The sequence below is a fragment of the Tupaia chinensis genome, unplaced genomic scaffold (genome assembly GCF_000334495.1).
Source record: "Tupaia chinensis unplaced genomic scaffold, TupChi_1.0 Scaffold000355_1, whole genome shotgun sequence".
In the NCBI taxonomy this organism is placed as follows: domain Eukaryota; kingdom Metazoa; phylum Chordata; class Mammalia; order Scandentia; family Tupaiidae; genus Tupaia; species Tupaia belangeri.
Window position 1 is genome coordinate 10,267,964 of NW_006159850.1, and position 26,270 is coordinate 10,294,233.

A 26,270-nucleotide genomic window follows, 5' to 3' on the forward strand; every position below is an offset into this window, starting at 1 on the left:
GGGGGGGGGGCTCACCCAACAATGATTTATGTGAAGTACCAATACCAGACCAGGCTGTGCTATGCTGAATACTTTATTTATATTCTTTATGTAAACATAATTTGCTTTGTAGGCACAATATAACAAAAGCTCTAAAGCCACGAATACATTAGACAATGCTTCAGTTCACTCGGATCAAGCTTAAATTACAAAGAAGCCTTTACAGTTCCTTTAAGGCAAACTGAGACGCTCTTTCCACTTCCTTCAGAAAATCATGAGATGGGAAAGAAAGTCCTTAAAATGAGAGGATGTTAACTAGTTGATTTTTACATCCGCCCCTCCTCCATTCTTCATGGCAGAAATTGGTCTTATTGGTTAAATTCTATTTTATTCTGTATTCTGAGAAGAGGAAAGGGTTTTCTTTAACCAGTTGGCATAATTTGTGGTGACTAGATGAACCTATTAAAATAGATTTGAGGAGAAATGACTGCTTCTACTTCTCTTTTGAACATAAGAAAAGTCATACGATTCTGAATGGAGACAAGTTCCCACTCCCCCTGACATGCCCAGTGACTCTTCGCTCCTCGAACCCTAGAAAATGCCATGTTTTCCCTACTTGCTAGGAATGTCACTTGGATAGTGGTTCTTTTAGCATTCCTATCCTAGCATGGTAAAGAGAGAAACGTGCACAATCGCAGAGCACTGAGAAGGTGCTGGGGAACAAATGTGCAGTTGTCTCTAGACGGCCCAGAGCTGGAATACTGGTGAGTCCTGGGGTAGGAAGGGAAGACGATGTTTGTGTACTCTTTGGAGGTACTGTCATCCCTCGGCTCACAGATAGCAGTAGCCTCTCTTCACGTGCATTTACAATGAGATGACACTCTCTTAGGGTATATATTTGGCATAAGTCATCACAAGGTTAGGGTAGGAAAAAAGATCATCGTGGATGAGGTGACATTTGTTACAAAAGAACTTTGGAAATAGGCAATTGCTGAAGCACATTCATCCTGTGCCTTGGGAGAAGAGGTGGGGCCACCCTAAGGCTTGGGGGGACGTGGGACAATGTAGGAATCCCCTGATGTCTTCCAGAATGTGGAAAAGCCAGGTGCTTATCATGGGCCTGAGGGAATTCTGATGGCTTCCAGAATGCAAAAAAGAAAAACAAAAAACAAAACACACACATGAACAAAAAAAATAAATAAATAAAAACCTGGGGTGCTAATCATTTGGGCTCCTTGTTTCCAACTTGGTTTGTGAGTGATCAAAGTGACCCTTTCCGCCAAAAAATAACTGGAAGGAGGGAATGAAGATCCCTCTTGTGGAGACAATGAGACTCCTTTCTCCTTCATGAGGGTGACTATTCACCTTATGCCCAGTCAAATGGAGTGGGGAGGGAGTGTGACGCTTCTTAGGAGTTCAGGAGCTAGAAACCAAGCTGCAGTCAAGTCACTGGGTCCACGTGATCTCCAAGGAGCAGAGGCCCTGTTGCACCACGATTTTGCACATCAGGAGGAGGGACTGCAATGTGGCATCATAAGCCAAACATCTGCCTTTTGTATCACTCAGATTTGTTACACATGGGAGCATCGTTTGGTAAGAAACATGATACTCATTGAGTTTTCCAAGTGTGATCTGCAAGGGAACTCTTCCTCAGGGAATCTGTGGTCAAGGGATTCATGACATCCAGGAATCGAAAATGGCAAAATTGAAAATGCCCATGGCACATGTGTGAACATGGGTGAGCCTCAGCAATGACGTCTGAATTAGTGTTATCTGTGGTGAGTTTTCTTAAAATCAAAATGAAAGGTAAATGGCTAGGGGGAGGGGTTTTGCTTCTCAGCTATGGTTTCGGGCAGAAATCTCTGCAGCCGGTCCTTCAACTCAGGCTGTTGAGCCATCTTCTATCCTGAGAAACTGGCACTGCCCGTGTTTATGGGAAAGGTCCAAACACCAGAGAGAGGAGAGAGACTGAGACTTTTGGACTACAGTTGCCTCTTTAAGGGAGAGAAAAAGTACTCTCTAGAGAGGTTCAGGAAAACATCTGTTCTAGCCCCTTTTCTGGTGGCCAAATTGGCAAATGCTCTTGTCAGAGCCATTGGGTGGTTGGCAACAAAAAGTGTCATTGGCCTGAAGAACTTGGGGACCTGGATAGCACTCTTTTTCAGCCCGAACTTGTCTTTGCCCATGTCTGGTTTCTTGGGTATTGGGCCTGTGGACTTGTATTAATTTGCAAGGCCATTCTAGAACTCTCAAGAAGGACCTGCAGATAAGGGGTGTTGATACAGGGGAGAGAGGAGCATGAATACATGGATCTGAAAGGGGACGTAACACTGCGTGGAATGGGGTTGGCACTTAATTTCGAAACACAACAGTGATCAACAGCTTTTTAGCTCAGCTTACTGCAGACAAACACAACACGCACAGGACTACAGCATTTGTTCACTGGGGCACAGAAGAGTTTCCTAGCCAGGTCCTCTTCTTCCAAACTGTCCTTCACAGTCTCCTGCCTAGATCCTGGGTTACTGGATGAAGGGCATCCGCTCCTTGTTCTCACTGTCACCTTCATGGTCCTCCTCTTCTTCTCCTGCCTCGCTGGTCTCTGTGCTGTCATTGGCCATCTGTAATTTAACAGAATTACACATATTTAAATAACCTGCCCCAACCCCTGCCTTCTCTAGGCATCTGATGCAGTCCCCTGGCAAGGACCCCTTTGAGCTAGGAGCTAGGGTTTCTTGCTTCTTTGGAAAACAGTGCGGTCTGAGCGGGCTTCTGTTGCACCCCACATAGCACAGTTTAAGATACATATTTGGATGCAAGCACTTGGAATTTGTGAGCTGATCCCAGGAGGCACTAGCAGAATGAGAAGATAAGACAAAGTGGGTTCAGTAATAAGTTGCTGCCATACGCAGCTGGACTCACTCCCGGGACTCTCTGGATCTCCGGGGGACTGCAAGGGACACCTTTTCACCTGAGGCTTGAGGAAGAGAGGGTATGGCTGAAGGTTACTCTTTGGGGCAGGTGGGTATTTCCCTGGGATCTCAGCAGGTTCGGTTCATAACCTGAGCACGTGGCCAGCGGCTCATAGGCAGGTGGTTGTTATCAGGAGACATTCACTCCTGTGCAGGAGAATCAGAGCGTCTTGGGGACATGGTACAATGAGGGTCACCACACAGATCCACCAGGTTTAAGTCCTGGTGCTGTCACTTCCTAGGAGCAGGAACGTTAACAGGCATGTTTATGCCCCAGCTGGTGCTACGCTTGGCCACTGCACAGGTAGCACCTCCCCACAAAGCCATCCTTTCACCCCCTTCCTGGTACTGCCCACCATTCCTGAGGCTCAGCCTACTTCCTCAAGAAGCCTTCTTGGACTTCTTGGCCTAGAACAATTCCCCTATTAGGCGCTTTCAGGAGCCACATGCTGCTGCTTTTGAGTGCCGATCAATGGCTGCAATAGCCTATCTGTGTAGCTTGGTGACCAGTGTCCCCACCAAACTGTAGATGCTACAGCAGAGGACCAAGTCTCTGGTGGTTTTTCCAGGTTTTTGTTTGTTTAATTCCTTGCAATTGGCGTAGTCTCTGACACGTGGTAGATATGTCATAAATACTGTGAGGATAGTAAGTAAATAGTCATAGGCGCTCTCCCTCAGTAGCATGAGTTACGTATACACCAGTGTGCAAGGGACTCGTGCACCTTACCCCGTTGGCTCTTCTCAGCTGCTCTGGGAGGCAGCAGGCATGATAGTCACTATTGTTAGTTCCACCCTAGAGCAGGGACAAGGGGGACCTTGAGGTGATGGGCAGCAGCCTTCAGAAGAGGATACTCACTGTCCAGGGCACTGATCAGATGGCCAGGACTGAGGCAGAGCTGCCCTCTGATATGGTGGGTCCTGGAGGCAGCAGCTCCCCTCTCTGCTCTGACCTCATGGCACATCATAGGGTGTACCCTGGCTCCACTCTGGCTGTCTCATTGAGATGAGGCTCTGTGCAGGGTGGGGGACTCCATGCTTGGTGTCTCCCAGGAAATGCACTTGCAGAGCTGTCAGCAGCAACAGCCTTCCCCTGCTATAGGCTGCCTCTGAGTCTCCTGGTCCAGACTGTTACTGGAGGTTGGTGTGTGTGTTGGGGGGTACCCCTGCAGCATATCCAGCTGGGCAAATGGAGGACTGCCGAGGGCCCTGAGTCAGCCTGAACTCTGGAGTGGTCATTCCAGGGAAGAAAGCACCTCTGCAGGCCCCTCCTACTGCCCCAGGAGACACCTTGCCTGCTAAGCTAAGCAGAGAGTCACATTCTTGCTGGTCTGTGACCTGGTATGTTCCATTTCCATCAGGGTGGGCCTTAGGAACAACCTCACTGGACCCCTTCTGGATCTCATGGTACCCTACATTTCACCAGTGTACTCCCCTTCAAGTCTGCTCCTCCATCTATATGGGCAGAGGCTGCTTGCCTTCCTCACGGATGCTCCAAATCCTCTTCTCTGTAACCCCCTTGTTTCTTTAGGTCCCAGGTTCAGGGACAAGGACACTGCCATATCCAGGGCAGTTCCTGAGCCCTGACAGGTGGGCTATTCAACACTCGCTCCAGTGAGGATCCTTCCTTGGTCAAAGAAACCTTCCTGGGACCTAGCTGGATCTCACATGCAGTGGAGGAGGGCAGGACTTAGGGCAAGAAGTCAGTGCAATGATCTCGCCAGGATAGCTCTGGAGCCTTCTGCCTTCTACTGATGGGCCATGAAGTCAAAGGTCATATCCCAGATGCACAGGAGATCTGAGATCCCAGCCTCCACCTCCTTCCCAGCCTCACCTCCTCATCTGCCTTCAAACAATCCTGGAACTTCATAAGTACTTAATAAACTGTATCAATATCGTTAGGAGTCATTTAAATATTGTGAAAGGCCCTCTTGTTGTCCTTCATTGAGCAAAATGGCCATCATACTTAAGCTACCTTACAGTGATAAAGCCAAGGAAAAGGCCTGCTGGTGGCACTCTGTTAAAGTGCTGGACTCCCACATGGCTGACTCTGCAGTTTGAGTCCTGGACCTGGCAGCTTGAAAAACATGTTGGGTGCATGTGCATGCATGCCCAAAATCTTGAGAGAGGAATGGAGGAGTAGGGACTGCAGTATGGCCATCCCACTGGGAGGTGATTTCTTTCTTTCCCTTTCTACCTGTCTCTCTCCAGTGAGTGCAAGAAATCTTAAAAAAAAAAAAAAAAATCAAGGAAATACTTTAAATAATATATAATAATATAAATAATATATACTTTGTATTAAACTATACAAGGAATTTCTTTTTAATAAAGAACTGATCCAGTTCCAACATTCAACATATGTGTAAACGAAGAAACACAAAATCTTCCTAAGCATTCTTTGTCAGACATAACCTAGAACTTAACTATGCACCAGACGATGCCTTGTGAGTATCATTATAACTCATGCATGACAACTTATCAGTCTCTCATTTCTAGACAGGGGCTGAAGATGGAGTGTGAAAGCCATTTGCCCAGGTCACAAACGGGGCCTCAGAGTTGGCCCTGGATCCACTCAGCCTGACAATCTATGCACTGACCACTGCCTAACCAGTCCCTCATAGGTGCCCTTGTAAGCACAGCTGGAGTGTGAATTTCACAAGCCACACTCCTGGTAGTATGCCCTGGATAGAAAGGTTTTATCCCCCACTTGAACAACAGTGACAAAATTAATGGAACCTTCAGGGAACATCTCGGAAGCTGTTGGCATCACTGGTAGGTTCACGCATGTGAGCTTATTGGGATTCACCAGGAATTCCTCCCACTGTGGCAGCCAAAGACTACTTCTAATTGGTCTATTGTCTCTGTCTTTTCCTGTCTGTGTCCTCAGATTGCTCTTAGAATACTTCCATGAGGCCTCTGCCTTGCCTCCTTAGCATTCAGCTCCACTGTGACGAGTACTTCATCAGAGGAATCCCATGATTACTCCCAGCCTCCTCTGAAGCCCCACAAGCTGCCTTTGCTTCCTCTGACTCCTCCTGTGTGTGCCCTGACAGACCCTTCGTATACCTCTCCTGTTGAGCCAAATAAATTCCTTTGTTCTTCACCCACCAGTGGAGTTGGGGTCTTTTCTACATCCAGAATTAGCTTCCCGATGTTCCCTCGGTCGTGGATCCGTTGCATGGCTTCCTTAACCTGAGAGAGAAGGAAAGAAACAGGCAAGCGGTCAGCCAGGAGAAAGGGGGCCCTGACAAGGCAAACCATTAGCTACCCACCAGAGAGCGCTGTGGTTCAAGGTTAGTGGCTAGGCCAGTGAGGTTTGTTGGACCTGGGGTGCAAAGGAATTCTGATGTGTCACTTACTCGCTTGGATCTTTGCAAGCGTCTCCTGGTCTAAACATGAGGGTGCTGCTAGCGAAACAAGCAGATGAAAATTCCTGGGGGTGAAGAGAGAGCCTCTCTGGTCTTCTAAGGGTTCTAAGATGCAGAATGAATGGCAGGCCCTATCACACTAGATTTTGACCCATAAAAGCATTTTTTGAGGATCATTTGTGCCCTGCTTATTTAAATGTTCTGTAACTCTGACTCATAATTTGGTTAAACTGGCCCATCACCCAGGGCTGAATTGCACTCAGGAGAACTCCCATGATGCTTGGTTTAGGGCAGGAAACATCGCGTGCACCTAGGTGGAGTTTTTCTACAACTAGTATTCTCCAAAAAGAGGACCTATGGGCTCCTTTTAGACGCTGGCGGCCTGTCAGACCAACGCCTGTCTCCTGGAACTCTGAAAAAGCACTGGTGAGACATAATGAGACTTATGTTTCGAGCATTTGCTTCTGCTGCTGTGTGGACACTGAGCTGGAGGGGCTTCTGGGAGGATTACGTGAGATGAGGGAATGGCAACCTGGAGCTTAGCTCTGGGTGCTGCTGGGACTCTCCCATCATAGGGAAACCTAAATGGAAATGCAGCGTCCCTCGATGTAAAAAAGAACAAGGGTTATAATAAATCTAGCCTAAATATTTTTTATGAAGTCTCAGATTTTTAAATAGTGCTCATTCATTCAGTCCACACATAGTCACTAAATCTTGCTTCTAGGTTAGATACTATGATTTTAAAAGTATTTAGAAGTAAGATACAGTGCCTACCTCTGAGGAATGTAACCTGTAGCCAACCGGGCATTTGCTTCTTTCAAAACCAAAGGCTTCTATTCACTTGGATGAAACATGACAGAGCCATGAACATGTTTGTATTTTTTTAAAATGTCTACACCCCCTTAAAAAAAAAAGTATTTCTTTCTTTTATGAGCGAGACAGAGATGGAGAGAGGAAAGACCAGAACCCTCAGTGGGGTGATACATTGCGATCCCCTCATAGCCTTCCCACGGGCATGCAAGCCCGACACGTACAAGCTGACCAGGGAACTGCAATTGTTCATATGAATCCAGCATGGCTTGTCTCTGTCAGCAAGCCAGCCCTCTAAATGTCTTCTGTGCGTGCGTGTGTGTGTGTTTGTGTATAGGGAATAACCGTTCATTTGAAATTTGCCAAAGGGCATCTGTCCTCACTAAAGGTGGGTGTGGAGAGCAAGGAAGTGGCAAGCACCCCACATGAGGCTGCTTATGCCACAAGCCCTTCTTCATCTCCCTTTCCTTTCAAGATTGGGCACGCACACACGCCTGGTGTGTTTCATCAGCCTCGGGTGCAGGACTCAGAGCACATGGTTAGTCATGTAGGATCTGACTGCCTGAACCACCAGGTCTTGGGCTGGCCCAGTGTGGGTGTTTTAAACAGGGACTCACTGTCGTGAACCCCCTGTGCAACCTCTTGAAGAGCTGGGACTACGGGCCCCTGCCCCACCCCAGACTTTCAGGTTGGGCTGGGAACGGAACTGGGACTTCTCATGTGGCTTCAGTCTGCAGAGAAGAATTCTGTGCACACTGCCATTGCTGGGCCCAAAATGTTTGTGTTCTAACTGCTTTTCTGGAGCTTTGTCTGAAAGACATGATTCAAATTATAGGGGGAAAACCCACATACTATACTCAGTTATAACATTGCTTTTCATGGCAAATCCTTAAAGCACCTTACATGCCACACAGTTAGGGGATGGTTAAATGAGAGAGAACTCTCACACTTGTCCACTGACACATGTAGCTGTTAAAGTATTAATTACAGAGCTTATACACAAGACTAAATGCTCCTGTTTATATTGCCAGACGAGAAAATTGACATACATTTTTACTTATGACTCCATCCAGACATGGATATTTAAAAATGAGTAGTAAGGGATATGGCTATACGATAAACCACTGAGTAGGGAAAAGGGTGCCTTTTAACCTGTGTCTAAGCATTGTTATTTGAGAACTTGTTTATTAGACTAGTATTTTGTACAAAGTACATTTTAAATTCAGTCTTTGGATAACCTGGCATGGGTTAGAATCCACCTTCATTTAATAGACTGAGAATATCATGGTTGGTAAATTTCCCAGCCCTAATACATAATACAGTAAGATCCCTTCTATTTCTGTGGTGAATGAGGCTTTTCCAAGTGCTTTTACATTGGCTGTAACAACTGCCACTCACTTTATACGTCTTCTTACACTGGAAGTGGCCAATGGTGTCTAGGATGGTTCTTGGTGACCCCACCTCCTGGAACTCATGTGCAAATGTAAGGCTCCTATTGAGCCTAGGAACATGCTTCCAGCCCTCAAGTTCAGCTGAAGTGATGGGATGTCACTTCTGAGATTGGGTTATTAAGGACTGACTTCCACCTCGTATTCTAAGATTCTTCTCTGAAGATGATGGCTGCCATGTTGTGAGCTCCCTAACGACCCTGTAGGGAGGCTCACATGGCAAAGAATGGAGGGTGGACTCGAGCTAGCAGTCGGCGAGGAATCACTACCCTCAGTCCACAGGCCCCTGAGGAACTACCACCTGCAACAACACCTGAGAGAACTTGGAAGCAGACCCATCCCCAGTTGAGCCTTTAAATGAGACCATAGCCCTGACATACACCAAATTGGAGCCTTGTGAGAACCAGAGGACTCAGCCAAGCCATGTCCTGACTCTTCGTCCATAGAAACTGAAACCATCGATGCCATTTTAAACCACTGAGTTGTAGGGATAATGCCACAATAGAGCTAATACACCGTTACCTTGCATATATTGGGTCATCAGAAAAGTTATGATGCATTTCTCATTTTTTTAAAAGAATTATTTTATTTAACTATCCATTTTTGTATTTTAATTTGACCAGAGTGTGAGAGAGTAAGAGAAAGTGAGAAAGCAAGCCATCAAATCCAGGACTTGAACTGTGGTCGATCATGTGGGAGTCCACCCCCAGCCACCATGCCACCTGCCAGCCCCTATAATGCATTTTTCAATGCAAAAATGTCATGACTTTTCCAACAACTCAGTATATCTTACTTTGCAAGATATGTATTATATTCGTTTTACAGATAAGTATACAAAGACTCAAAAATACAATAAATCTGCCCAAAGATTACATAGCTATTGGTAACACAGTTGTGGCTTCAACTCAGGTCTGTTGGACTTCAAAGGAATCCTTTTTCCCAATACCACCTAGACGGAGCAGCATCATTTGATTCTCAAGAGCAGAGGAAAGCAAAAGGGTGGTAGCATCTCCTCCAACGCATCCCCAGAATTCAGCTTATCACCCTGGCAAGCCATTAAGCACCTGGAAACTCCTTGGAGATTAAGAACCATTTTTAAGCTGCTTCTCCAATAAAGCAGAGCCCAGCAGGGAAACTGAAAAGCTGCTTTCTCACCAGTTAAAGCTTATTGTGATGCTAGAAACACAGGCCCCCTGCAGAGCTGCCTCTAATCTGCATATTTTCTGGACACTTCTTCCTGAAATGAACAGACTCCTTGAAGTTGCTTCTGTGGGGGACAGGTAAAGGTTCATGTGTATTTCAGCAGCCTTTGACACTCTGATCTCTAGTCATGCTTTCTGACTTCCCATCCTCCAGCTCTCTGGGCAATGTGAAGAGTTGTTCTTAGGACAACTTTGAAGGAAAGAAAGTACAGTTTTTTGATAAATACTTTACTGGGTCCCCAGAAGGAAGCATCTCCGGTATGTTACTTCATCTGACCACACCCCTAGCCTCTGAGTCAAGTATTTGCATCACACTTTCAGGTGAGAAACCCTGAAATGAAAACTGCCAGGGGCCCGCCTCTGGCCACCCTGGGGAAGGGGGCCTTGGGAACCACATGGGAATGGGGAGAGCAGCTTCCACTTTCCAGGAATCTGGACAAAACCCAGGACAAGGCTCCCAGGTAACACTGTGGGAGAAAGTCTGCAACAGGACATACTGCCCCCACGCCAGCAGTTTACAAAGCAGGGGTGCCTCTGAGGGTGGCAGCACCCAGGAGATGGTGGGGACAGACCCGGAGAGCTCACAGGAGGACTTGCCCCTTGCTGATGCTGAGAGATTTTTCTTTTCTTAAATCATTTGTTCGTTTATTCATTAATGTGCTGTCAAATTCAGTTTTCTACACACTGATGTTTATTCCATTTATTGTACTATTAAAAATGCATGTTTAAAAACATTAAACTTATTTTTACCAAGAAATTAAGTGTTTTCTGGAAAAGAATCATTATTCTCTAGCGACAAATTTGAAACAAGTGTCTTCAACTCAACTAACTCATGTAAATACCACCGCTCAGTGGCAGCTTCTCCAGGGATGGAGATTACACCGTTCTATTCTACACAACACTGTTAGGCCTGTTACATAGCATAGAGTTAAAGAACATTTTCTAATAAACATGTTTTTCTTTGCTGTGATACAGAACCATTTTTTCACACTTCCCAGCGATCACTCAAATATATTAAAAATGTATCCTCCTTTAAGAGGCACACACTGTTTACAGGTTCAAATCTTTATTGTTTTAAAATTATACAAGATTTTTTACAATATTGTGTTATTTAAATGACCTCTAAATGGTTAATGTACAATGGATTTTTCTAACCTATTCGTCTGCTTAAAACCTTCTCCCACTACATAAAAATCGAATAGCCCTGCATGCTTAATACAGAAGCCTCTAGTCACAGGTGGCCCAGAGCCCTTGAGATGGGGCCCTTATGGATGGCCTTGTGCTGCCAGTGTGAGGTTTCAAAGACTTAATGAGATTATTTGCATTCTTTTGTATTAAGAATTGTTGAAATGATACTGACATAGAGAGATGGACTGAGACAGGGAGTAACCCACTCCCCATGGGGTATGGTCGTGTTGCAAACCCTTCTCCATTTCTCCACCCTGTCAACATTTGGGGGGTACAGTGCATGTACCCAGGATGTTTTTCAAGCTGTTGAGACTGGGATTTGAGCTGGAGTCGACCATGTGGAATGTAGCTTCCCTTAACCACCAGACTGTTTGGCCAGCCCAAAGTGATGACATTGTGAATAGTCTGGCTTAAGTAAAAATCATTAAAATGGATTACTTGTACCTCTTTAAAAATTGTTTTATTTCATTTTCTTTTATACAGTCCATCACATTATTATTTGGCTTACAAAATGGAACTTGTGCCTTTTTGAATGGGGCTCCTAGAAAATGGAGACCCTTGTGTGTGTCTCATGCTGCCACCTGCTGGACCGCTCTGAGCCAGCGGTTCCGGGAGCTGGGGTCTGTGGCCTCTCCTGGCTGAAGGGCTGCCCTCCTGCTTCTGGCCCTTTCCTCCCATGCTGCAGATGGACTTGGAGCTTGCTGGGCTCCCAGTGTTTGGGGCTATGTTTTCTGGACCTTCCTGAGTGCCTTCCCTGGAACTAGCTTGGGCTTTTCTGGCGGGCGCTGACTTAGATGTGGACTCTTAGGCACCGGCTCCACAGCCTGGCCCTGGTAGGCCTGCCCTGGGGCTCCCTGAGCACCTCTAACACTCGGAGCATCACCCCCCGCCCCCCGGCCTCCCTTCCAGTGCCAGTGAACAACCCCAGTGCATGTTTACTGGGAAACACAGGAGAACCATGGCGTGGCCAGAGTTTTCCTAGTGACCGACGCTTTCCTAATTAGCCATGTTAGGAGGCTCAAAAAGCGCAAGTGAGATGAATTTTAAAAACATAGTCTATTTCCCCACAATTTATCCAAAATGTCATTTCAATAGTCAATATTCACTGTGAGGAAGTATTAGGGAGGTGGTTTACATTTAAAACATCTTATCATTTCTGATTTATTTTTCATGGTTCACCTTCGTGGGGATGCAGTACGGTTTTCCAAAGAAGGCGAGCAGTGTGTGACAGTCAAATGAAGGCTATTGCCCTATTTACCACCTTCAACAGAGAATATTATATTGTTGTGCACCTTCGATTTTGGTTCTAGGGTTTTTTGTTTGTGTTTTTTTTTTGAGAGAGAGAGAAAGAGAGAGAGAGAGAGAGAGAATTAGGTTGTTGGGAACGTCATGATGTATTTTTCTGTTTTTCAATGTAAAACTGCATCATGACTTTCCAGATGACCCGATAAAAGTGATAATGCCCTTTATTTTATGCATTAGTTTTACTCTGTTGAGGTACACTGTTTATAAGCCTTTTACTGTGTTTACATCCTTGTTATGTGCACTGAGTTTTTTGGACTCTGGGGTGTATTTACACACACCCCCTCTCCATTCAGAGCAGTTATGCTGCTGGCCCTCACGGCCACGTGTGGCCCCCGGCTACCCCACTAGTGAGTGCCGCTTGAGGGCAGAGGGCAGGGTCTTCCTGGAGTCTCCAGGGAACGGGAGTGTCTGGCACATGATGGCATCCAGAATGAATGAAGAGAGAGAGAGAGAATTAGGTTGTTGGGAACGTCATGATGTATTTTTCTGTTTTTCAATGTAAAACTGCATCATGACTTTCCAGATGACCCGATAAAAGTGATAATGCCCTTTATTTTATGCATTAGTTTTACTCTGTTGAGGTACACTGTTTATAAGCCTTTTACTGTGTTTACATCCTTGTTATGTGCACTGAGTTTTTTGGACTCTGGGGTGTATTTACACACACCCCCTCTCCATTCAGAGCAGTTATGCTGCTGGCCCTCACGGCCACGTGTGGCCCCCGGCTACCCCACTAGTGAGTGCCGCTTGAGGGCAGAGGGCAGGGTCTTCCTGGAGTCTCCAGGGAACGGGAGTGTCTGGCACATGATGGCATCCAGAATGAATGAATGGCTGAGCAAACAAATGGATGCACAGAGAGTGAACGCCACCAGGCTGAACCCTGCCCAAGGATTTTTGTCCTGTCTACTCTGCGTCCCAGAGCCCCTGGCTGGGGCTGCTGTCTCTTGGTGGCCTGCTTGGTGCAGCCTGGGTGGTCCAGAGGAGTCTGTTCGTCGTCAAGGCCCTGGAGCCCGACACCACAGTCAGACACATGGCCGGCCAGTTCTGGTGCGGCAGCAGAATTTTCCAGGGCTGAGGATTCTGTACGTACTCAGCCATGTCTGCCAGAGCTGGCTTCCTTCCAGACAGTGGGAGGAAACTCATCACGTCATTTAAACACCCCAAGATGCCAAGATAGTGGACACACACACAAGCTCTGCGGGCCTTTTCTGACATTTGTTGTCTCTTGGACACCACTCTGATGTACCCCACATGGAGGTGGCAGGTGGGAACACCAGAAACCCAACGCCGGGCTCTGCTCTGATATGTCGTCAGCCCAGCAAGCACACATGCCTATGCTCTGCCTCCCCTTCCCCGTGTTAAGTGGTAACAGCTATCCTCCCTGCTCATTCGTTCAGACATCCTGTCAGTCAGTGCCAAATCTGGGCGCCGGGAGCCGGGTAGACCAGGTGTGCTGTCTGTCCCATCATTAAACAGCCTTGTTAGAGTAAAGAATTTCATAAGTGAAAGAAACGTGCTATGGGGGCAGGGGATGGTGCAGTGGTGACACACCTGAACCCACACGGGAAGGTCCTGGGTTCACATCCTGGCACCTCCCTGGGCATCTGGGCTGGCTGAAATGGGGGTGGACCGTGGTGTGAGGACCCTGTTAGAGTACCTGTCTCTTCGTCTTTCTGTCTCTGTCTGTCTCTCTGTGTTTAAGTCTCTCATGGGAGAAATAAACTTTCAAAAACAAAAGCACTGTGAAGGGAACTAACAGCCTTCTATGACAGAGAATACTCAGGGTAGGAGGGGGAGTGACCTGCTTTGACAGGAGCATTGGGAAAAGCAGTGGCAGACAGAACAATCCTCCCCCCCAAGGATTCTACGCTCTAATCCCCAAAGCCATGTTACCTGACGGGGCAAAGGGGATTTTGCAGATGTAAGTGAAGGATCTTGAGCCAAGGAGCTTCCCCTGTATGTCTGGGGCCCACATTATCATAAACGTCCTTGTGAGAGGGAGCCGGGTCAGAGTCAGAGGGAAGGCGTGGTGATGAGGGAAGCAGGGTTGGAGTAGATTGTCACTTAGGGGTTACTCTGGTGCTGCAGGGAGTGAGTCCAGACACTTAGGTGGCCCTGGAAGTGGGAAAGGAAAGGGAACAGATCCTAAGACTCCCAGAAGAAACACAGCCCTGTCCACATCGAGACATTTGGATTCTGACCTGTAAGACCACAGGGTAGTACACTTTTGTTGCTTAAGCCAGCGTGTGTGGTCACGTGTTACAGTGGCCATCAGAGACCATTACAGGTGAGTTTAAGGAGGAGGTGGATACGCAAGGCTGGAGAGGAGAAGGAGGTGAGGAAAGAGCTGAGCAACAGCAACGCAGGGAGGCCAGGAACACGTGCACAGGTTCTGGTGGGGCCGGAATCCAGCTGGAACTTTCTAAGGGAAAGCTGAAGGGTGGGGTGCAGAGAACAGGGGCAGGCAAAGAGGAAGTCGGAGCCAGGTTCTGGCGTATACACGTAGGAAGCTTGGAGACCACGAAGCCGGCCACTACTTGTATCATGGAAGACTGTTTTGTAGACTTTCAATTTTGTTCTTAGGGGCTTGTATATGGTGAGGAAGCTCATCCCTCATTGCATCAATCGCTTCCGTGCTGGGAGTGATCACCGAGGAGTGGCGATGACCTCCCCATGACTCCGGCAGCATCCTCTTATTTACCAGTCAAGTGGGATTCCCCTGAGGACAGCAGACCTCACTGGGGTTCCAATCTAGAGGCCCCAGTTCACTAACAGTATCACTTTGGGCAGTTGGGTCTATCTCACCAGGATACTTTGTTTTTTCTTTTTCTTGTCCTGCCTGTAGAGGTAAGGCTTTGTATGGTTTCCTTTTGCTATTGAAACAAATTATCCTTGCCATAGTGGCTAGAATCCATCCCTTGGTGTTTTGTGGTTCCAGAGTTGAGTCTGAAACAGTGTTACAGGCTGATACTGAGGTGCCTGCAGACTGTTTCCTCCCAGAGACTCCAGGACAGAATTCACACCCTTGACTCTTCCAGCCTCTGGGAGAAGCCTCAGGTATTCCTTTGCTCACGTCTCTTCCCCCGTCTTCAAAGCCAGAAGGGTCGCGTCGACTTTCTCTTTTGGTTTCCTCCTTGGAGAACTCCTGGGATTCTATTGGGCCTATTGGGTAATCTGAGAACATCTTCCCGGCTCAAACTCTTAATCTCATCCACAAAGTCCTTTTTGCCGCGTGAGGTGACATCGTCATGGGTTTTGGGGTTGAGGCTCTGGGCACCTTTGGGGGCCGTCGTCCTGCCTGTCACAGGTTTATGCAACCTAGAAGAACCATCGTGGAGATCAAGCAGGACGATGCTTGTTAAGCGTTCAGCACGCTTACTGGTGGGGAAGGGCTAGTCACCAAATGTTCCCGATGTGCTCAGGACCAGGCTGCTGTTCTCAGCCAGGAACAGCATTAGGAAAATATCTCAGGGTCCAGCACCCTCCACTGGACAGCTGAACCACATCCATACCCTCTTCTTCTAGAGCCCTAAGGCTATTCCTTTCCTTACAGGGAGCCCCCACATGCAATATGCCCAAGGCCATATAGACTTCCCTGGATTTTGTGCAACTCCAACATCCAGAAGAAAGGTTTACTCTGAGCAGTGGCCAGCCCTCAGAGGCCTCCATCCTGGCCTCCCTCTACCTATGGGCTGAAGGTCCTGTGGGGTTCAAGGGACAGCCAGCAACTTCCTACCTGGCCCTCATCTGTTTAACTGACCTCAGTGGATGGCAACCCATCAGAGGTGATTGTGTGTGCCTTCGGTTCATGCCATCAGTGAAGTACATGGTGTCAACTCACAGAGCATAAGTCGCGGGGGAAACCTAATTGGCTCACACCATGTGAGCGGAGGAGCAGTAGTAATGGTCATATTTATTTTTGTCTGCAATGGAGGAAGGAGAAGTGGAGCTTCTGGAAGCCTCAGCCAGGGCTGAGGAGGGCTTCCAGGCTTGGTGTTCTGATTTTTCTTAGATCCTTGCTCCCTCATCCATTCTCTGGCCTCATCTCTTCATTTCTCTGTGAACTGTATCTACCAGACTCCTCGCCCTGTGACTTGCAGTTTAATTTGACCAATGAGAAATCCTGTCAGGAGATCTCAGGGACAGGAAAGAGAGTTAAAACATTCCCTTTCCTTCCCTCTCTGGGGTCTCTGGCAGTAGCTCTGTCCCTTTGCAACTATAGTAGCTGCCAGGTCTCAGCTCTCTCTGGAATCTGGTAATGCTTTTTCTTCCCTTTGCTCCTTCAGGCTCAGATTGGGCAATACCTTCTTACTGGGCATCTCAACATCCCTGTTGGTTTCCTTAACCCTGAAAAGTCTTAGTAAATACTCATGCTATGGGTGGAGTGTCCACTGACAGTCATGTGTTGAAACTTGATTATCGTTGAGGGTTTTAAGAGCAAACATAATAACTTCTTGGTGTCAAAGAGCAGGGCCTTTGGTGATTAGGGTGAGGCCCCTATGCTTGATTCCTGGTGAGTGTAAAAGGAGAGAGACCCGCACATAGATGAACACAAAGAAACGTGGGCTTCTGATCTGCATGGTCTTGGGATCCCACCAATAGGAAAACTCTTGATGTGATCCTTGGATCTTGGACTGCTAAACGAACTGAAAATAGAGGCTGAACAAATCTTTATTTTCTTAAATGATTCAGACTATGCTATTCTGTTATTACCAACAGAACTGAGTAGAACAACTCCATTCATTAAAAAGTCTCCAGAACCCGGTTAGTGTGCTTGTTTCTTGGCAGGATGCTGACTGATACGCTTGATTCAGCAAACACATTAACAGGTTCTAAATGCTGAGCCCTGGGCTTTGTACAAAAAGAGCAAAAGTGAGCATGGTGTAAAATTCTGGAAAGGTGAGTTGGAGCCTTAGATTCCCAAGAGTCTCCAAGGATCCAGTTGCTCATGCTAGATGATACAAATCTAGAAAATCCTTCCGTCTCAACTCACCTTCTGCCTGAGTGACTGATTCCTTCACACTTGGGGAACAAGGATTAACGACGTTGTCTTTGTTTGGGGGTCTCATTTAATGCTTGTTAATATTCAATTTCCGTTTGAAAGGTATGAAAGGCACAAAGTCATTAGGGTACAAATGATACCACTTAATAACTGTGGCACTTGGCTTGTGCAATGAATAGTAATAAGCATAACCACCTAGATTAAGAAAAAAAACAAAGCTGCCTAATTCCATGGATCACTGTGTCTATTAGATGATAAATTAAAAGCTTTGAAAAGGAAGAAATGAGTAATACTATAATTAAGAAGCACATCTACCAAAGTCACCCATGGCGTATTACTCATGTTAACAATGGCCATCTTTGGGAGGGATTGATGGTTGTTTAAAATCACAAGGAGGTGTTTAAAAGTAATGCATTCACTGCAAGTAGGCTTGGGGTCTGGAATTTCTGGGTCTTGCCAAGTAGCTACAAATGTCTAAAGTGAGTCAGCACCTGAAGGTGAGCGCCTCCTCAAATTTTGCACCTTGACTGCCTCTTAAGTCACCCAGTCTACATCCTACAAGGATGACGACTGTTTTTAGAGAAAGAGAAAACAAGAAGGTAGCTATTACAAAGAAAGCATCTATTTAGAAAAGGACAACTAGCAAACATGTTCCAAAAGGAGTTTTTAAAAGGGCTCTTCATAGAAGAGGTAAGAAATGTTTCCAGAAAAGAAAGGAGAGAAAGCAAGGCAGTGTAATCTGGATGGAGCATCTGGTTCTTTTTTCCTGGGTATTTAGATGACTGTCTAGATCAAATACCTGTCATGGGCGTCAGAGGCTCAAAGGAATTAAACAGTGAACGAATGACCAGAATGTCTTGCAGAAATCTGCCTAGTCCATAATCAGGACAAATGATACATCCTTGTCCTTCTGCGTTTTGAATTAAGGCAAAACATGACCAAAAAGAAAAAAGCCTAGTGAATTGCCCCCCACCCCTAATCCTTTATTAACGATGTTCCACGATACTGGATTTGAGTGTTTGAATAGGACTGAAGTAGAGACTCGAGGTGCTCGTTCCAACCTGTGACTAAGGCTTGAGGGGAGGATTAAGAAGGCAAATGAGGTGCTTCCTCTACCAGAAGCTCAGTCTCTCAGACCTGCAGAGAAATACCTTTTGTATAATCCACAAGAAAGACATTTGGAGTGTGACGGGCATAGAAGAGGAAGTGATTTGTTTGGCATGGCAAAAGGGCAAACCCTGGAGAATGTTCTCGAGAGGAAGTAACTTCAGCTGGGACTTGAAAGTCGAGTTGTTGTCACCTAGTCAAATAGAAGGACATGTAGGTACAGTTCGGTGGCACAGTTATACGCTGCTCAGGAGAAGCCAGATCCCACATGGCCACCACAGCTCAAATGCTCAGCCTCGTCAGTCTTATGCACCCTGGGCATGTATGCAAGTGTCTGGGATCTTACGGGCTGGAGGACTGGAGGGAGGGGATTGTGGGGTCACCAGACCCTGCTGAGAGCTCTCCTCTCTCTCTCATGTGTATGCACAGGCACTTTATAGAGAACAAAGTAAAGAAAAAAGACATGCAGATGATACAAGGAAATACCACCGTACTCAGAGAGAAGGGGTTAAAATAGTACCTGAGCTTCCTGCCACTCCTGAAATTCCACAAGGCAAGGGTATACTTACCAAATATATCTTTAACTGGTTCTTGATGTGAATCTTGCAGCAAAATCCTCCAATCAGAAAGACAGAAACACTGTTATTTCCACTTGGAGGACTCTTTATGAACAGCGTAATTATCTTGCTTCCAGATAACACGGGTTTATTTGTGAGCAAGTTGATAGCATTGTCATTTTGTGATGCCTGCAGGTTTTCAACTAGAATCGTCAAACAGGAGAATCCGTGGGAAAGGACTAGAATTGTAAGGACTGCAAAAGTCTCATGGCCTTGAAGGTTCTCAAGTGTCATCTTTAGAGGAAGAGTTGACTGCCAAACTTAATGGAATTTTGGAAAGCTCAATTTAGAAGGCAGAGCTGACTTTCCCTTAGGCTTGTAGGGAAATGGGCTAGTTTGTGAGGATTTGGGGTCTTTTTGGTACCTATGGAAATTGAGATGTGTCAACTCTGTCCTTTAGACGTTAACTGTCATCTAGACACGTGCTTAAATGATGAAGGTGTAAATTAGGAGTGGCCAACAAAGGTAGAATCCAAGCCTGAGATAAGTTGTTTGGGAACGGTGTAATGATCTAATGTACAGAGTGGAAACTAAACAGTGACCCTGTTTGTGTAAGAAGTGTTCTCAGGCCAGTTGGTGGCATAGTGGTTAAGGTAGCTGGATCTCTCATAGCCAACTGTGCAGTCTGAGTCCTGGACCCAGTAGCTAGGAGATATTCCAGGCACGTGTGGGTGTGTGCCCAAAATCCCAAGGGAAAACGGGTATTGTGTTGCGACCATGCCCTGTGGGGAATGCTTTCTCACTTTTTCTCTCTGTGTCTCTGCCTAGTATATGTGCCCTCTGGCAAAAATTAAAAAATAAATAAATAAATAAAAAGCAGTTGTAACCAAAGTGTTCCTGCAGGAAGCTGGTTCTCCCCTACTTTAACTAGAATGGTTTTTGTGGGTCCTTTCACTTAGAGAGTGAAGAATGGGGAGGCCATAAACTCTGGATCTACGACAGTAGTGAGGCTGTACTTGGAGAAGTTAAAGTGTCTCAAGGAAAGAGCTGAACCTAAAAGTCAAGTAAATGCCAGAGGATAAGGCAGGAGGGGTAGACCCATGGGGAGGTGGGGGACATGTTCATTATCATCACAGCAGCTGACATATGACAACTGCTTGCCAGGCACGGGCACTGAGCACATGCATTATGTCATTTGGTTGCATCAACCAGTAAGTTAAGTGGGAGTTTGTCAGGCTGTCAATCGGTGGTACACAAAAATATTCTCCTTTCCTTCTTAAGTCTCTGTGGCTTGTGAAAGGGACATGGGAAGTCGACATGAGAGGTTCAGCAAGGTTAATGGCGTGCCCAGCGTTAAGCAGTGGAATATGAAGAAGCCAGGCTTCAAACCCAGCTCCATACACCTGTGGAACTTGAGGCACTGTTGCCAGGTCTGAGAGAAGGATGGCAGTTGGGGACTATGGAAGAGGATAGAGGAGGAAGGCTCTAAGTCACTGGGTGTTGAATTGTAGGACCAGGAGTGCACCATTTCCACTGTACTGTCACATGCATGTTGCTTGTTCCTGGGTCATCACTCTTACCCCATCCTCCATGGAGGGCTTCTCCACCTATAAACTACTGGCCTCTTGGGTCAGATAATCCTTTCAGATGGGGGTTGCCTTTTGGATTGCAGTAGTTCAGCAGCGTCCTTGGCCTCTACCCACTCGATTCCAGTAGCACTCCCTAGCTGTGACAAACGATGACATTTCCAGACCTTGCCAAATGTCCCTTCATTGCAAATTTGCCCCCAAATGAGCACTACAGTGTTATGGAAGACATGGTTCATCTTCATCCCATCCACTGGTCTGAAGCTCTTAAAGGGCCAGCACTTGCCTCATTTTAATCTCTACTTTGGGCAGGGACCTATCCATAAGAGATTTGGTTCTACTATATCCCAAGGACTAGGGAAACTACATGGTAACAGCTTATAAGGTGCTCAATAACAGAACCCAGTGGTGGTTCTTGACAGTTTTTCTCACATGGATTGAAGACTGTCTGCATCAACATCACATGTGGGGCCAGACCCCATGGCCTAGGAGTTAAGGGAGCTAGATTCCACATAGCCAACTGCAGTTTGGATCCCAGCCCTGATGGCTTGAAAAAAAACCACCAGGCCTGAGTGCATGCATGCTCCAAATCCTGACAGGATAGAGAAATAGAGAAGGATTGCAGCACGACTAGGTTTGGGGGTGCTGTCTCCCTCTGTTTCCCTCTAGGAAGTACATGCATCCTCTGGCAATCAGAAAGGGGAAAAAGAGAGAAGTCACATAAACTGTTTTTAGAAAGGGATGTTCGGCTTCACCCTAGACCTGTTTGCTTAGACTGGGCAGGCATTAGCTGTGGGATTCTGAGAATCTTTGAATTCAAAAGGTGCTTTATTTAACAAATAGCAATCGACCACCACAGATCAGGCATTGTACTTGGCTAATCAAGTGAAGAACAAGAAAGACAAACCTCTACTTGCCTGAGGTCTCTGTGAGAGTGTGAGACGGTGTTTCAATTTTTTTTAAAATTCTTCCTTTATTCATGATAGAGCATGTGTACATGCAGAGGGAGGGGGAGAGAGGAGCACCTTCCAAAGGATCTGGTCACACACCGCAATCTCCTTCCTCCATCCTGTAGGATCTTGGCCATTCCCACACATGCTTGGCATCTTTTGGGCTGACTGGACTGGGGATTTAAACTGTAGTCACCATGAGAGACCTGGCTTCTCTTGATCAGGCATTACCACCACACCACAGAGCCAGCCCACCACCTTCAGATGTTTGGATAGGGCCTAGTTTTACCCTTGGTTTAAATATATCATTGTATGTTGGTTGGAAAGCAGCAGAGAGCCACAGCTACGGCCTCTTCCATTCCAGGGCACCAGAAAAGGAGCTGGATTTGAGCTTTGGTTCTGCGCACGCATCAAACAATTTGATTTCTCCTTAGTGCATGAAGAAACCTTCAGGATATTGTTTTACCATTAATTAAACCTACTCGCTATCTCTGTATGGCTCCTCAAAAATCCAGCCATGGAGTCTCATCTCCTTATGGTTTGAGGGGCTGATCTCTGTGTGATGAGTTAGAATCGGCAGGTTGCTGGGATAACTCACAGCCCAAGGTATAATGAGCCAGGTTACACTTCGCGAGGGGAAAAAGTAGAAGCAGAATTGCAGGCTGGAAATGTCCTCTTGAGGAAGGAAACAGGAGGACACAGTGTGACCCTCTGGCTACTAGAGATGCACTTCCTTGAATTAAGAAATGCAAATCACTGCTCTGACAAGGAAGAAAACAAAGCCCAGAAACAAAGCTGTATTGGCTATAACTACAGCCAGTAAATAATCTGTGTATGGACAAGCACTGAGAAATAATGCCTTGAAAAGCCACGTCCAGTCTATAGCTAAACGAATAATTCTTTTCATATTTGAAAAAAAAATTATGAACACCTGGTAAGATTGGGATAGTATATTAGTTTCCTAGGCTGCTGTAACAAAGTCATACAAACTAGGTGGCTTAAAACAACAGCAATTTATTTTCTCATGGAGCCTGCAATGAAGATGGCAACAGGGTTGGTTCCTGTTGGAGGCTCAGTGGAAGAATTTGTTCCATTTCCTCTCCCTTAGTTTCTGGTGTTATTGGCAATCTTTGGTGGCCCTGGGTTTGGAGTCTTAGCGCTCTAGTCTCTGCCTCCATCTTTGCCTGGCTGTTCTCTGTGTGTCTCTCTCTCTCCTTACAAGGATCCGGGTCATACTGGATTAAGCATCCGCTCTGTATTCAGTATCACCTCATCTTTACTTAACTGTCTGCCACATTACAACACACCTGCAACAATCCTGTTTCCAGAGAAGGTCACACTCTGAGGTTTGGGACGGAACAGGGACTTTGAGAGGGCACTCTTCAATCCAGTACAGGGTGTGCTAGTTTTTTTTTTTTTTTTTTTTTTTTGAGAGGTTTTTTTGCTATAGGGCGCGTGCGCTCGCCAGACAGACAGAGAGAGACAGAGAGATAGAAAGCGAGAAATCACCCCCAGAGGGGATGGCCACGCCGCAATCCCTTCTCCTCCATTCTCCTCTTGGGATCTTGGACATGTATGCACACAAGCCCTGCGTGAGTTTAAGCCACCGAGTCTGGGACTCGAACCACGGTCGACTACGTGGAAGTCCAGCGACATAGCCATTACGCTAACTGCTGGTCCCAGGGTGTGCTAGTTTTTAAAGATTTTTTTTTCTTTAATGTTGAAACAACACAGATACAGAAAATGACACAAAACTAATACATAGTTTATAACCACCCTGGTCAAGAAACTGAACTTCACCTGCTGCCTCCAAAATCCCTCTGGGTACCCTGTCCCAATCTCAATCCCTCTTCCTCCCACAAGTGCCACCACCACTATCCTGACGTTTATAGTGCTTATTTTCTTACATTTCTTTAGTTTTCCCCCAATTATGCATCCCTAGGCCTCATGGTTTTGTCGATTAAAAATATACACACACGTACACATACATACACTTTAAAATCCTTTTAAGTCTGCAAATACCCCTTCTGTGTTGATGGTCGTGTTCTCTGCAATTTCTATGGAAGAACTCGTTTGACCTGTGGAGTTTCCCACTGTCTGGATTTTGTGGGTTGCAGACACAGTGCAGTTCAACATACCCCACAACGTTTGCATTTCCTCCACGTTGGTAGGAGATTTCACTGGACTAACATATTTCCTTTGCCAAGACCATAGTTGCTGGTGTGGCCTTTCTCCAGGTAACACACAGTGGTTGGCAGGCCTTCTTTTTATGATCCTAGCTCAATGCCTAGATTTATCAATTTATTGGGAGATGTGAAGAGTAATATTCTAACACTTCATGCTCATTAACTGCCATAATTTTATAAGAAGACACTTCCTTTTATTCATTATTTGATTACTAGTGATGAACAGTTCACTTAGGAAAGATTGGATAAATGGTCAATTCTTTCCTTATGTAATCCTCTCTCCTCCTCCTTCTCTGAGATTTTGGGCATGCATTTACATGTGCCCAGCATGTTTTTCAAGCTGCCAGGTCCAGGACTCAAGTAGCACGGTTGGTCATGTGGGATCTGGCTTAACTTCCACAGCACTGGCTGGCCCAATATGGACTAATGTAATAGTTACACTTTTTTTTTTTTTTGGAGAGGTTTTTTTTGCTATAGGGCGCATGCGCTCGCCAGACAGAAAGAGAGAGACATAGAGACAGAAAGCAAGAAATCACCCCCCAGAGGGGATGGTCACGCTGCAATCCCTTCTCCTCCATTCTCCTCTCGGGATCTTGGGCACGCACGCACACGCGCCCGGCGTGAGCTTTAAGCCAACGGGTCCGGGACGCGAACCGCGGTCGACTACATGGGAGTCCAGCGACATAGCCATTACGCTAACTGCTGGTTCCCATAGTTACACTTTTTAATTTGATATTTAAAAGCAAAACATTGGAATAAAATGCCAATCAGGAGTAGGATGTTTAAGGGAATGACAGGATATTTCTATAAGATCACCTCTTCCCATTTCATTTTTTGGTTTTGAGTTTTATGTATGTATGCCATGAAAAGGAGTCAGAAAGAGAGAGCAGAAGAAAGAGACACCCCAACAGGTCTCATGCCATGATCTTCCCCAGTCTCAGCTGGCTCTGATCACGGGCATGCATACACATGTCTGGCATGCTCAGGAAGGCCCTGGAACATGTACCCAGGATCTTTCCCATGAGAGTCGAGTTGCAATACTGCCATGCCACAGCTGGTGCACTCCCATTTCTTATTAACATCCTGAGCAGAGTAAATAACTACATGTTCAGTATGGTCTCGTCTGTATATTTATCTTAATATAAACCTCAGGTTGTACAAACCTGCTGTTTCTGAGTAGTAGTGTCAGGACTAGTTTTCGTTTTCTCCATTATGATTTCTCTGTGTTTTTAAAATTGTCCACAGCGAACATGTGTTCATTGCACACACAATTATTCAGAGTGAATGTAAGGACAGCACCAACTGCATCTTGTCCATCATGGCAGAGAAGGGAGGCAGCAGAGCCTGGGCTGAAGGGAGCACTTAGGAATTAAGGGAGTCTGGAATCTTTCAGGGAGATGTGGAAGTAATTCCAAAATAAAACCAACCATCAGCACACAGGAGAAGGAAGTTGTGAGCCTCACAAGGGCAGAGCAAGCCTTCCGCTTGTCATGGTCAACAGCTTCACGTGCCACGACTCTTGTAGGACAACCCATCAGTAGTGCTGCTCAACAGTCCAAGAAGAAGCTCAGGACCTCCACTGCCTCACCTGCTGCCCCTCCTTCCCCCTTTAACTTACTGTCTCCAGATCACCAGGATCTAAATTTGACCTTTAGCTGCAAACGGACATTCCTACTGTCACCAATTAGCTGAAGGACTTTGCTCTACCCACCTTCCTGCAGTGTCTCCACACTCAGTCGCTGCCAGGTTTAAGGCTTCATCATCTCCCTACAGGGTTCTTTCCATTACTTCTTGTTTGATCTCCAAGGTTCCAGCTTTCCTACACTCCACCTGCCCCATTCTGCTGCCAGAGAATAATTACTAATAGACACGGTCTTATGCCTTCCGGATTCCAAATGCTTGGGACTGCACCGTAAATTTAGTCATGAAAGGGGTCCTGATTTGATGGCTCACACTGACCGCTGAGCATGGAAGCCAGGCACATGCTAAGTGCCAAAGGTTTTTCACAGAAAAATCTATTTTCTCCTTATTACAACTCTGTGATGGGTGTGCCATAATTATTCTCATACATAGAAAATGAGGATCAGGGAGGTTAATTACCCTAAGGACATGGTAGGTAGAAGAGCTACAATTTCAACCTAGACTGTTTATGAAAGAGCTAGAGAGGAAATGACACTCTGTCTGGGATTTGGCTTAAAATACTCTAGAAAAATAGTGGAGAAGGGAACACACATTAAAAGAAAACCAAGGTGGCTGAACATTCATCATTGCGGAAACCATGATGGGTGCGGGACATGGGCAAGGGGGAATGCTGAGGGTCCGTATTGTATTGTCACTAGTTTTGAATATATTTGAAATTTTCAAAAAAGTTTCTAAATCGTGAACTTGGAGCGCTCTTCCCCAAACAGCTAGAACAACAGTTCCACACCCAAATGCTCAACCATCACTCTACATTGCTGTTTACCTTAGGTTGATGCTGACTTGCAAATGAGGGACTTAGGTGCCTGAGCAGGTCGGTGTTAGATGGAGCCTTTGAAACAAACAACCCACCCTCATGAGGGCAGATACTCCCCCCCCCCCAGAGGGGAACAGCTACCGCTCCGGCCCCTCGGGGAG

General features: G+C 46.2%; 1 protein-coding gene across 2 annotated transcripts in view; it reads right to left on the bottom strand.

The window, feature by feature from the left end:
- Positions 1-61: 61 nt before the first annotated feature.
- VAT1L (vesicle amine transport 1 like) overlaps positions 62-26,270 on the bottom strand; it is a 166,137-nt gene continuing 139,928 nt past the window's right edge. Inside the window, exons 8-9 of one of the 2 annotated variants that reach the window (XM_006152602.1) lie at positions 6,054-6,137; positions 62-2,597 (exon numbers count right to left, since the gene is read on the bottom strand). In XM_006152602.1, coding sequence (XP_006152664.1) covers positions 2,499-2,597; positions 6,054-6,137 — 183 coding nt within the window. In that variant the 3' untranslated portion in view covers positions 62-2,498. Of the gene's footprint in view, positions 2,598-6,011; positions 6,138-26,270 lie in introns of both variants that reach the window. The other variant, XM_014589388.1, reaches the window with a different exon arrangement.